The 14,005-nt window shown below is 47.0% G+C and overlaps 1 protein-coding gene across 1 annotated transcript in view; it reads right to left on the bottom strand.

The window, feature by feature from the left end:
• REN (renin) overlaps positions 1-14,005 on the bottom strand; it is a 207,979-nt gene that overhangs the window by 103,496 nt on the left and 90,478 nt on the right. Inside the window, exons 4-5 of the mRNA XM_085599744.1 lie at positions 7,512-7,630; positions 1,005-1,201 (exon numbers count right to left, since the gene is read on the bottom strand). Of these exons, the coding sequence (XP_085455870.1) occupies positions 1,005-1,201; positions 7,512-7,630 (316 nt within the window). The remainder of the gene's footprint in view (positions 1-1,004; positions 1,202-7,511; positions 7,631-14,005) is intronic.

The following is a 14,005-nucleotide window of genomic DNA, read 5'->3' as shown; positions in this document are numbered from 1 at the left end:
ATGTATGATATACGGGGGACAGGGGTCAAGTGGTGACCCAGACTTGGTTAGTGAGAGAATGTCTACCACTTGCTCTTCTTTCAGAGCGGTGAATTGAGTTAGACTACAGTGGAGAGAGAGTTCTTCCCGCGTCTCTAAATGGTTTGTTCTATTAACCTCCGATGAGTTCAGAGGTTCCTCATAAACCATTTGGACCTTGGTCTGGAAGAAAACCGCGAGTTTATCCACAAAATCTTAATCAAGGGCAAAGACAGTGTCTCTCGGGCGGCGCGATAGGGCTGTTATTGTTTTAAACAGTTCTTTAGAGGAGTTTGTGGGAGAGACGTTTGCACTGCTGCAGTGCTAATGCAAATCTCTGTGATGTTTACATGCACTACTATAGCCCAGGCAGTACTTGTTAAGTGTGTAAGGGGAGCTTGCACTGCTGCGGCTGTGTAATACCTATTCTTTGAGAGAGGGATATTTGCACATGTACTGCCCATGCTGTACCTGTACTCTTTGTGAGGGAAGCATACACTGCTGCTGTGCACAGCTTCTACCCATGATCCATATGTTCTGTGTTTCTTTGTGAAACAAGGCACAATGCTTTCACTATACAAAGATCAAAAAATGTGTGTTAATAATTTGGTCAAGAGTCTGGTTTGGAGCACACAGGAACCCTAAACAAAGCTTAACTGGCGAGAAGCATTTCCTTTTTGAATGGTAACCCTTATTGATTTAGTCACTATTTTTGCCTCCTTAGCTTAACAATTGTAACGTTTCAAGGCGGTTATGTCCTAATTAGAGTGAAACAACCGCTTCGAGTGAGAATACAACAGCAACACATAGCAGAATGGAACCACTATCTCTGAGCTCAGATATTGGTTCCTGAGTGTGTGAGACAGGAGTCCTCTGTCCCAGCAGGTCCAGTAGTCTATATGGATCGTCCCTCTCAAGTTTCCGATCAGAGTCAGACACAGAGAAAGGGAGTCCGTTCATCCACAGAGCAACCTCGCCGCACTCACCTGCTGTAGTAGACCGAGAAAACCTCCTCCTTCAGGACGTGCTCGGACAGGATGCGATCGAAGACTGGAGTGATGCCGTCAATGGCCTGTCCGGGGTACCCCATGCCCAGCACCCCGTCGAAGCGGGCAAAGATGAAGGGGAACGCAGGCAGGGCCGTCGCTTCTGCGAAGACCTGTATGACGGGAATCCCAGACACCTGAGAACAGGGAAGAGGAATCCACGTGGAGTTATACTGTCTGTTCTGCAGAAGGCTAGGTAATTCGCAGTGCTTTAAATGAGGAAAAATAGTGCAGGTACTCATTTAAATGTGATGAGTGGGTGGGGCTAGGGGTGGGGCTAAAGGCAAGACATGCCGATGCTTTTTGACTTCTATACTAGTTGAAAGATATACCATGAGAAATTCGTTTCTATACCCAAAACAGGTTAATTCGTTATATAAACCGAAAGCCAAACACAGTGATATTTTAACATTTCCTTGTGTTACAGCATTTCTCTCACAAAAAACACGCACAGACAAGCAGGTATACAGACAGACATAAGCAGACACTCACAAAAAAGAATCAGATGGGATTAAAGCCATTTTAGCCTCCTAACATCCCATGGCTTTCATCATGGCCTCTCTCTGGGTTGCCTCGATTCCTTGCAACATAGCGTGATGGTGAACACCCGGATAATCATGCAAATGAGCCCATGCCGAATAGTTCAGCTGGGGCTCCGCACTGCAGAAGTGCCAGAGAATCAGGCTACCACCCCTAGCAGCCAAGGCTCCTACCCTTTCATGAGTACTGATACTCTCCTCAGCAGAGTGATAAAAATAAGAAGGGCTGGGACTCAGTACCTGTGAGTACTGGCCCATTTAAAGCACTGCTTATCCGTTATGTTAGTGACATGCAAGGAACCTGAGAGGTGGCTGACCTAACCCTGCCCGAGCCCTCGTAGTTATACAGAGGCTCTGGATTGTCTTTCTCACTAGCTGGTTAATGATAAGACTATTACATCTCCAAGTCTCCACCAACCAATCAAGAGGGGTCTCTGCTAGTATGTTGAGCAGGACCGAGGGGTCAATCTAATAAAAGTCAAGGTCAAGAATGGTGAAGGAGGACAGACCAAATGGGCAAAGTAGGCATTGGCCTATGGGCCCCAATGCTTTCAGGGGTCCTGCAATAACAGATCAAAATAATATTGATTTGATCTTGAAAGAAAATTACAAACAAACTTTCTTAAATTGTTTCCAAAAGATAGGAAAACAATTAATAAACTCAAAGAAACAGAAATTGTATTTTTGTTTAATAACATTAATAATTGTTAATGTTTAGTTTTGTGTAATCAAATTGGTTTATTAAAATTGTTGGTTGGTAAAATTAAAAACGTATTAGGAGATAATTTGCAAGGGGCCCTGAAATTTCGACTGCCTAGGGGTCCCCACAGCACTGAGGACAGAAGAGCATTGGTGCTGGGGGGGTGTGGTGCAGAGTTAGTAAAGTTGGAAACATGAGCGAGGGCTGCGTCAGGTGATTGGACAGCCTGACAGCCAACTGGAGTGAGTCTGTGAGGGGATCTGAGGATAGGCAGCCAGAGATCCTGTTAAACACAAGGCACTCAAGGATCTCTGACAAGAAAAGGATCAGGTAGACAGGGCGGTATTTCGAGCAGTCATTTCTTTCAGAAGAGGTAGGACCTTGGACATGACGTAAGGGTAGCACTCTATTTAGAAGTGAGCGGGGGCATAAATGGCATAGTGAGATGAGTGTGCCGGAGAAGATATTTTACATTTTAGGGGGAAAAGGGGTGGGAGACGGATTGGCTGACTTCAGTATGGGAAAGAGCGCAGTACAGAGGCTGGAAGAGGGCTTCAAAGGAGGCAACACTGGTGATTGCGGATGAAGAGGGTGGCAGGGGTGCTGAGAGAAGTGCAGTAAGACTGAATCTGATATTTGGAATTTTGAGTGTAAGTAATGTGAAGTTGTTGGTTGAAAGAGCAGACAAGGAGATTGTGATAGATGGTGGGGATCGAAAAGACTAGGGGATAGAAAAGACTATGAAGTTTGAGGTGGTGTTTGGCATGAGGTTCAGGCAGTAACTACATTTTACTTTATCTAGAACCATTTTGAGGGTAAGGAGTGACATTTTATAGGCCTCTTGGTGCCTTGGGGACCATTTGAATAGATGAGCTTGTTTAAAGATTTTCAGGAATAGGATGTCAGGAGAATCCATCTACCTTCCATTTATGAAGTGTAACAGCAAAACAGACAGCATCACCGCCACCTGGACTTGGCAGAGTCCCAATCTGTCTGAAGCTGGTGGAGTCAGTACTCAGTGACGTTCAAGCGGAAACAGCTGATCATCAGCAAGCTTGAGAATACTTCTAAGGCTCCACAGCTGGAAGTGATATTTACTGAAGTCTGTTTTGGGAGTATTTGGGGCTTTCTTTGGTTTTATAAATGGCCACAAATGTAATAATGTGAGCAATTAGCAGCGTTATGAGGAGTGGCACACAGACAGACTCCATAAACATTTTTTAAATCGAGTGAACATGCTGGAGGTAATGCTTCTAAAGAAGTGAGGGCCTGCATCTCATAACTCTTGGAAAGTATTCAATTATTTTTTAGCTTATACATTGCCAAATCAGGGCTTGAAAGAGCTCCTCCCTGCCAAAGCAACCAATCATTGACAAAGCCAATAGGTCTGGCTTTAATGTGCTGACTCATGCAAACACAGATATGAAAAGACAACCATGCATAATTGATGTTTGCATGAGTAAGTGTATGCATTAAAGCCAGACCTGTTGACTTTAGCAATGCTTTCTGTTTAGAAAGAATGCGCAAGCCTGATATGACAAAGCGTGGGACGATTCATTGAATTTTCAAATGTAAAGTCGTCCTTCGTACTTTCCAATGGAATAAGTCCCAGACAAGCAATCACATGAGGTGAAAGATGTTTACCCTACTCCACATTGTAGGAGAGTAGGATCTGCTTCACATGGATACCCCCGCTTTTTGCTGGTGTTTCACTGTTTTTCGACCTTAGTCTGGCTGTGGCCCTGCTAATCAGGACCACAGCCTAGCTGCTTCCTCTCTAAAATGGTTTCCATGTACATTAGGTACATATCTAATTGGATTCTGGAGTGCTTTATAAGCCCCTAGAATATGGTATACTATGTACCTAGGGCATAGGTACCTCAGAGGCCTACCAGGGGCTGCAGCATATATTATGCCACCCCTGGGAAGCACTTCAAAATGGCACCACCGGTCTGCTACTGCAGCCTGGGTAAGGGTGTGCTTGCACCCCTTACTGTGGTATAGGCTACCTAAATCACTACCCTATACAGACACATAAAAACCTATAAGCCACTCCTATGGCAGGCCTAGACAATTCTGAAGGCAGAGTGCTTGGTTTTATGTGAGAGGGTGCCCAAGCATGAGCTGAGCCCCTCTGCAGCTTTCGGAAATACTTCCTTATGACTGTTCTGTGATACAGCCATAAAATATACTCTTAAGTGCATTATAACCTTGCGGTAAATGCTAACTTTGGGATCGCTGCATCAAAACATGTCGTGTCTGGTGTCAAACGCTTTGGAATACTACAACCTCCCCCCTCCCCCCCTCCGGTTCTGGCGGCGGGGGTAGCATTCCACCCTTCTAGAGGGAGAGACATGTTCACACTGGCTAAACCCGGTAGGACTTTCCTGAGCCCTGGCATCACAAAATGGATGCCTCTGCCACAGACACGGGTCTGGCCTCCTGCTGCTGACCGAAACTCCGGCAGGGGAGGCCTGGACAATAGGTTTCCTGTCGAGGGTAGGTGTCCCCACCTCCCCAGACAGGCTGATGTGTATTGGGGCTGGGCAGGAGCACTCTCTGGTGCTTTAAAGTCCTGCACTGGGGGCACACTTGGTGTCCCTGTGCATACTTCAGTTCAAACCAGTTGCAGGGGCTACCTGCCCCTGCTCTGGTGCGAAACTGGACAAAGGAAATGGGTGTAACCACCCCTCTTTCCTGGCCCACCCATAGGTGGGGCCTTAGAGTTAGTCCATCCCCTAAACTTACTATAAGTATAGGAATCCAGTCCCTAGGACTTTAGATTACCCTGGATGAAACTCTGCAACGTACATCCTGGACCTTCGACATTCTATCCTGACTAGAAGACTGAAGAGATCTCCCTTGGGGTCAAGGAGTGACTCCCCTGCTTGGCAGGCACCAAAGAAGCAACTGACCGGTATGCAATTCTGAAGCTCCTGCCGGACGCCGAAGTTGCTACCCTGAGTCCACAGCAAAGCTGAGGCTTGTGGCTATCGTGGGTGACGTGGAACTGTGACCCCTGGACACCATGAACTTTTGCAGCAACACTACCTTCCTGGTCCTCCTCGAAGTTGTACTTTGGGCTCCAAGTAGCCCCAGCCTTGAGTACCGCCTGCACCGAAGATTGTTGGCCTCCACTCCACGAGTGACCCGTGGGCCAGCTTCAAGTGCGACCGCTCAAAGCTCCTTCGCGATCACTAGCCCATTGGCTAGCAGGTCCCCATGAAGGCGACTCCTTTTCTGATTGGGCTTACCTGGTTGCTCCAGATGTGCCCCAACTTACCCTCGCTGGGTGAGTCCCCCAGACCTTGCTGGTCTGCACCACAGTCCTTTCTCTGAATTCCAATGACTTGCCGTTGCCAAGGCTTGTTGGGTGCTTTCTGGTCGCCGACACCGCAGCACTCGACAAACTTCGTGGGACAGCTCGAATCCGGCTCGTGGACTTCGTCGACGCCTCCTGGACCTCGTGGTGGAAGAGTCAAGACACCCATCAACTCACCTGAAGCACCCGACATCTGTGGGCATTGGTCCATCCTGCCCTCGGTCACTGGCTAGTGACCCAGACTCTGTCCCCTCTGCTTTCAGGTTCCTTACATCCTAGATCCAGGCTTGGATCTCTTCGGACACTTCTCCTCTTCACGGCAGCAGCAGTTCTTTGCAGGCTTCCATTGAAATCGATGACGCGACCCGACACCAAAAGACACCTATGCACCCAGCTTCCCTGGGTGAGGTAACTCGAGTACTCCGGTGCTCACGTGGGTGCAAACCCTAGAACTTCTTATGTCCAAAAGGGTTTGGTCCAGACTCGATTAGAAGTGTCCCTAATCTTTAAATTTCCAACCACGACATTGCCCATAAAAGATAATAGGAACCCGCGGTTGTGTTTACACACTGCATACAGTCCCCGTGGGTCCCCTGTGTCACTACCTTGGGTGGTTCCTTGGGGTCCCAGTGATTCTAGAGGCAATAGGCCTAGTGCCTGTTCAAGTTGTGGTTCTTATACCACTTTTTTGGTATATGGTTTGGTACGGCCCTAGGGCCCAAACGTGTATTTGTGCTTTTACTGATTATTGCTATCTTGTAACTAAAGTACTTCGAACTCCAGTCTCATAAAGAAACTAGAGGGGTGTGTGTTAACCTAAATACATATATTTTAAATATATACCTGGTGTGGTTGTCCTTTCATTTGATCACTCAAGAGATTATAGACTGGTAAAACAAGCTGCTTTACATTCCTTCAAGACTTAGCCTGAAGGCTGCTCTCCATAGCTACCAATAGGATAGCTTTCAATAAAGGTTGTCTTTAACCTATCACCATAAGGGGTTGTTTGGTCTGATACAAGGTGCCCACTAGAACTAGTGGACAGCATATATCAGGTCACCTTCTCACACATATACCTGCATTCTGTTTGTGTTTGCTTCATTCTTCATTCATAGTCTCGCGTGATGTGTTTTTACATCATCTATCATGTTTATGAAAAAAAGAATTAATTCTTGAATTATTTAAACTCTTTTTTATTAAGAAATCAACATAAAAACATACAACAAAGACAAGTGCAGTGCGTTGCGATAATCAACATTTCCGGGTAGTCATAATAAGGAAGTACAATAAAGACAAAGCATAGTACAGGGTCCACAGTGCAATCGCATGTTTCATAGTTTCCACAATTCTTGAATTCTTGTTACTTTAGTATAGACTTGAAACTAGGCATGAACAAGAGACCAGGGTTGTCTTCTGTTTCTGTACTTCACTGGCTGAGGACAAATGAAAACTTGGCCATGCCCGCCTATCACATACTTGCACTACACAATTCAACATCGGCACCAGTCCCCTTTGTGACAAGGGGATTAAGCAGATCAAAGGATACTGTCATTTACCATTGGTGTCTGTGGGCCTAAGGCAGTATGGAATATTTAGAGTTTGGCAGATGGGATACACCATCACAAATGCGGTCGATGTACTGTCCACCCTGTTGCAAGAGCATTATAGCCTATGGTACTTATAGTAAGGCAGATGGGATATCCTCCATGTTTGCCAGAGCATTCTGTCCGCCAAAATTTAAATAAATTCCCGGTCATTACAATGAAATACCAGAATTATTCTGTTAGTATGTTTGACTCTCCAGTCTGCAGAAGTCAATGATAACCTGCTGTTTGTTAGTTTGCGTCTTTATGACCCAGGGGGCATCTTCTGCTTGTACCACATACCATTATCACATCCTGACTCAGGAATCCCTTCACGGTGCCGGATCCATAGTGGATGGCAAAGCCAGTTCCATTCTCCACATACGTGTCAGACTTGGAAGAGTCGTAGCGGCTGTGAGAAACTGAACAAAAACAGTAGTTGGTAAAGAATCATGTCTGCCATCAACATCTGTTAAGAGATGGAGTAGAAACAAGGCTGTTATTAACACCTGTCTAGACATAGGGTAGAAACACAGATGCTGTCAACATCTCTCTGAAATGGGGGTAGACTATGACTGTCATTAACATCTGTCTAGAAAAGAGGTAGAAAAATATGTGCTATCATAATCTGGAGATGGTATATGCTAATGAGGAGGGGAGATGCCGGGAAAAGAGACCCCCAGATGTGGCGGTTGATGTAATTTCAAAATACTGAAGAGGGGGGACAGGGAACTCTAAGAAAGGATAGGTCCAGTACCCGTGCTCCCAAGGTTAACGTAGTAATCACTAAGGGGTAACTGTTCCTAAATAGGAGAAGAAGCGGACCTATTTGGTAGCTTAAAGAGGCTTGAGAGTGAAAAGCACTCACAGTAAAGGTTGGATTTTGATGAAGGTGGAAGAATTCATCCTTTTGGAAAGAGTGCCCTCACACACCCATGCGGGTGTCATGCTTCATCATCGGGCATATGCTCCTCGTGGGGGTGGCACTGATGTCCCCCACAGACCCGCGAGAGGGCTCTTTGTCGGAGATCTTTTCAGGAATGAAGCCGCAGTTGTGAATGCCGGTGGGAAAACTAAGTGAGTGAATTAAAATTACCCCCTCAGTACCGAGAAACAGAGCTTTATTCAAGGGTCTGAGTGGTAAAATTAAAAACGGTAGACAAGGAAGGCCTCTAAAAATATTGCAGAGGATTGAGTATTTTTCCTGCTGTTCTCTTGTCAGTGAGTGTAAGTGCTAGTGATGGTGAGTACATTAGGTCGAAGACGAAATATCAAGAGGGAATGGATCACTTGACCTGAGTAGCCAGGGTTTGCAACGTGTTGGTTGTCTTATTTTAAAAAAAACTCATTCACGTACACAAGCCGTGTGGCGGCATATCTTGGTTCTCCGCCAAGTTAAAAACGTGACAGCATCCTCATTGAGCTTCTTTTTCGTATGCTTTCCTCCACCAGGAGGAGAACCACTGGTTATTGCAGAAGTGATCAGAGAGAAGTGAGTGTCAAGTGCTCTGGTGAAGTGAATTAAAATGTGGAAAAATAAGATCCTCGTATTTCCTGGACTGTACTTTTAATAAGTCTGGAATCGAGGTGAATAAAAACAGTGTTGTGTGTGGAAAGACGAGTTATTAGTCTAACGCACTAAAGGTGTCCAAAAATAGGTTGACATGTTTCAGCCCTTTGGAATCGCCCTGTCGGGTTGGTGGGGCTTTCTTCAGGACCTCAGAAAAATAGCGGTGGCTGTGTGTAATGACGACAGACCCGGTGAACCACACTCTAGTTCACTTATTTCAAAGAAGGTCATTAAGTACCTGTTCATTGTAAGGAAAGAAAAAGAAGAAAAATAGAATGTCACATTTAGCATTCTTGGTGTACTCCCAATAATATGTGTACTTCCAGTAGTATGTGCTGTCCTAGAAATACACATTTGTATTAATGGTGCACTGAAGAGAAACGTAAGAAACTAAAAAATGGCAATTCTTTATCCCATCTCAAAATATAATAGGGCTTCGGGATCAACAACCCTATTTTATACACTGTGCAGAGTGTACAGGACTCCGCACAGCAATGGTTTAGTTTTAGCTAATTTGAGCTGCAGTACACATAGCAATGTAGCATGAGTTTAATAGTTTCGCATATGTATACAATCAATAAGCGTTTAAAAACGCACTTCTGCAAGTGGTTGCGCGTCAAGTTGAAACCTAGGTTGTGCGTGATGATCGAGCAACGCGCTGGGATATTGATCTTAGTGCTCTTTGGGGTATTGGGCGTTGTGTTGGGCAAACCCGTAACTTCATGCTGTGGGACATATGCAGAGTAGCGGGAATCCCCATGATTCAATACAGTTGCGGTGGAGTATGTAAGATAGTGACTTGTCGCGTTATAGAGCGCAGTGAGGCATTAATACATGGCTGCGTACCTTTAAGTCCAAAACTACGGACTTCAACGGGCTTCCGGCGGGCATAATAACCTGCTGAAAAGAAGTAAGCATTTAAAATGAAGAAGTTGGAAGAATACGATACTTGTTTTGTTGATCGGTCGTCTCCTCCCGCAGTACGTGCTTCCGTCGTGCAGAGCGACTTGTGCTCGCTCTTCCTACAGCGCCCCGGGTGAGGCGAGGCAAAGGATTTCAGCGTGTTATGGCAGTTGGTGGAATGGCCATGGAAAAAAGACTGTGCTGTATGTGTACAGCGTAAAAACTTAATTCCTAACTATTTTGAGAATGGTGAAACAATTTATCGGACATATCTCAAAAAACTATTTGGGAATTTTAAGAGGTCAATTAACGTGTAAAGGTGTTTTTGGCAGTAGGTAAAATGGCCATGGTAAAAAGACTCTGCTGTATATGTACCGCGAAAACAAGGCACAGTTTAGGTACATATTATGGAAAATTGGGATAATTTATAGGACGTGTCCCAAAAGTGTCCCCGGAATCCTAAAGATGGGGGGAGGGGGGTGGGGATGACGTGCCGCAAAGCGAAACAACGAATCTGCGAACACAGAAGCAACGTCAAATGCAAGAGGGCCACAACCAAGATGAGTAACCACTACATTGAGTTACGACACACTGTTGATGATCTCAAATAGGTGATTCTAGAAACCCTACTGATTAAAATCGAGAATGCAGAACGAATGCTCTTTGAAAAAGAGCAGAGATGGGTTCATCGCCTCAAGACAAATACCAGGGGCCTCAATGATAACATCCCATGGCTCAGTCTGGGCCAAAAGGAATAATGTGAATGCAGAACCACAAATAAAACCTCCACACAGAACCTACCATCGATATAGGGGCATAAAGAGTACCATCGAACATGTCAGTCTGAAAAACTAATGAAAACTATAGGCGAACACCTATGAATATGAATTGACTGTATACACTAGATCACCTACCCATAAGACACTCCCAGTCAAGAGCCAACATGCTGAAAAGAAAACCCTTTCCCCCCCTCCCCCCAACTTTATAATTCCGAGGACGTCCTATAAATTATCCCAATTTTCCATAATATGTACCTAAATATTGCCTAGTTATCGCGGTACATATACAGCAGAGTCTTTTTACCATGGTCATTTGACCTACTGCCAAAAACACCTTTACACGTTAATTGGCCTCTCAAAATGTTTTTTGAGATATGTCCGATTAATTGTTTCACCATTCCCAAAATAGTTAGTGTTGGAAAACCCACTCCCACACTAGAAGGGGTGGTGGTGGTCTTCCGGACACACTGTGGTAGCTTGGCTCGAGTGGTCAGGAATCAGGCTCCGTGCTAAGCATACAACATACCCAAACAATAACCATGCGTGCATCCGTTCCAAAAACGACTCTACACCGTAAAAATTATGAAAATAACTTTCTTTATCTGCTTTTTCTCTTAGTTGCTGATTGGAGAAAATACATAAGTCAATCACAATATACAAATTTTAAATAGTGCAGATCAAATAAATACTGTCTGGAGATTCAATAAATAGGGGTGATCATAAATATAAAGGACATAAATAACAGTGCAGGTTATACAGGCAATTAAATATTCTGAGGCAATAAATACTGTCACCAATAAATATTGTACACCAACAAGTCCTGTGGACCAATAAATATAGTGAAGCAATAAATAGGTTAACCACAATAAATACAGGGCCCCCCAATAAATAATTAAGAGTATACAGCAACACTCATATAATCAGATCACTTTTCAATTCCTAAGGGCTGATTTGGCCCAGGCACAGCTTGTAGGGTTGTGGAAGGCTTGAGGGGTTCTACTCCCTGGCTGGGACAAGGCTGAGGCCTAAACTGAGGTAGATCAAGGGGGGAATACCAGTGCCCTGGCTTTCTCTCTCCACACAACCTCTCTAGGTTAGTCCCAATTCACCCCTGGCACAGTCAGGTTGGTTCCAGCACCTCCCTAGCCCCTTAGAGCAGTCTCTCAGGTCTCCACAGGGCCTTAGGCGCCCTCTACTCCACTTACTGCCCTTTTTCTGATGCTCCGACGCCGCTGGAGTCGTGTCGATGCCGTGAGGCGGTTCCGGTGCGGTCTCGGCGGCCTCGGCACAATGTCAGTTCTAGACGACGCCGGTAGGCGGGTCCGGTCCGATGTCGGCGGCCTCGGTTCGATCTCGACCTCCGATTCGACGGCGTCGGGCAGTCTCTACTCGATGTCGACTTCGGGCGGCTCCGGTCCGATGGCGCTCTCGGCTTCGATGACGTCGGCCGGCCTGGCCTCGATGTCGACTTCCGGCGACTCCGGGGTGCGATCCTCACCCCCGACCTCCGGTGCTCCTCCTCTCAGGTTCCGGGCGACTCCGGAGTGCGATCCTCACTCCCGACCTCCGGTACACTTCACCTCGGTCTCCGACGACTCCGGAGGGTGGACTTCACTCCTCCGATGACGCCGCTCACTCGACCTCGGTTAACTTCCTCCTCGACCTTTGGTATTCCTCACGACCTCCGTCGGCGCCCTCTCACGACCTCAGGCGGCTCCGGGTACGACGTCTGCTTCTTCAGTCAGCGCCGCTTCTCCACCTCAGGCTCCAGGTCTTAGGCTACTCGACGCCGGACTCCAGGGAAACCAGTTTCCAGGTCAGGATCTTGCTGCTTTCTGCTTCTAAGGCCTGTTCCTGCTGTCCAGGTCCTTAGGATGAGTTTTTCTGGCTTCTTCCCACACAGGGCTACAGGCTGGGATCCATCAGTAGGGACTAGTATCAAGGGTGGGTTTATGGACCCCACTCCAGGCACAAGTTTCCACCCCTGCTGCTTCACTCCTTCCTCCTTCACTGTTGTGCTGCTCTCTCTTCACCAGTCAGGTGCCAACTGCCAGCTCCAACTGCCAACCCTCTGTCTTAGCTTCCCAACATTCTAAACCGCCTCCAACTGTCACAGGGTTCTGGAATGTTCTGGAAGGTGCTAGCAGGTTCCAGTGGATGCTGGTGATGTCACAGGTGGCCACCATTTTGTGCTCCAGGCCCTCAGACAGAAGTTTCAGGGGTAGGTAAAATGGCTCCCTGAATCTGCAGCAACACTAAAAAGTCTGGTGGTTCCCAAAAAGGAAAAATTCAAACAGGGTTTGAGGCAAAAGTGGGACAAAATAAATAATGATGAGGAGGGACCACCCAAAGGGCTGACAGGTCTAACACGCGTCCCCCCCAGCTGAAAGTGGGGAGAGCTACCCAACCCCTTGGGAGTTCTCATCACTAAGGCGGAAATACCTTGAGAGACCGTCTGCATTGGCGTGGTCCACTCCTGGCCGATGTTCCACCTGAAAGTCCATTCCCTGTAGGGAAATAGACCACCTCAACAACTTGGGATTCTCCCCCTTCATTTGCATCAGCCAACGAAGGGGTCTGTGGTCGGTCTGAACTAGGAAGTGCGAGCCAAACAGGTATGGCCGCAACTTCTTCAGAGCCCATACCACTGCAAAGGCTTCACGCTCTATTGCACTCCACTTCTGTTCCCTGGGAAGTAGTCTCCGGGATAGGAAGACCACGGGTTGATCCAGACCCTCTTCGTTGAGCTGCGATAACACTGCCCCAATGCCATGTTCTGATGCATCTGTCTGGACAATGAACTCCTTGGAAAAGTCTGGGGCCCTTAAGACCGGGGCCTCGCACATGGCTTTCTTCAATCTCTCAAAGGCTTGCTGACAAGCCTCCGTCCAGACTACCCGTCGAGGTTGTTTCTTGGACGTGAGCTCCGTGAGGGGGGTTACGATGGTACCGTACCCCTTCACGAAGCGGCGGTAATATCCCGTGAGGCCCAAAAATGCTCGGACCTCAGTCTGTGTCTTGGGGGGTTCCCAGGCCATGATGGCCTCGATCTTCGCCTGGAGGGGCTGCACCGCTCCCCTACCCACCAAGTGTCCAAGGTACACTACCGACCCCTGCCCGATCTGGCACTTGCTGGCCTTGATCGTCAATCCAGCTTGTCTCAGGGCCTGGAGAACAGCTTGCAGGTGACGCAAGTGATCCTCCCAGCTGTTACTGAAGACGGCTATGTCATCCAGATAAGCAGCAGAGAAACTCTCCATTCCGGTGAGGATCTGGTTTACCAGGCGCTGAAACGTGGCAGGTGCGTTCTTGAGCCCAAAGGGCATCACACAGAACTGGTAGTGGCCATTGGGCGTGGAGAAGGCTGACCTTTCCCTTGCTCCATCAGTCAAAGAGATCTGCCAGTACCCTGAAGTAAGGTCAAAGGTACTTAGATATTGGGCAGCTCCCAGCCGGTCAATCAATTCATCCGCCCTAGGGATCGGATGAGCATCAGTTTTGGTCACTGAATTCAGTCCCCGATAGTCCACACAGAACCTCAGTTC

Source organism: Triturus cristatus, chromosome 1_1 (genome assembly GCF_964204655.1).
Source record: "Triturus cristatus chromosome 1_1, aTriCri1.1, whole genome shotgun sequence".
Lineage (NCBI taxonomy): Eukaryota > Metazoa > Chordata > Amphibia > Caudata > Salamandridae > Triturus > Triturus cristatus.
The sequence above is the reverse complement of the archived record's forward strand: the minus strand, read 5'-3'. Positions and strand labels throughout refer to the sequence as shown.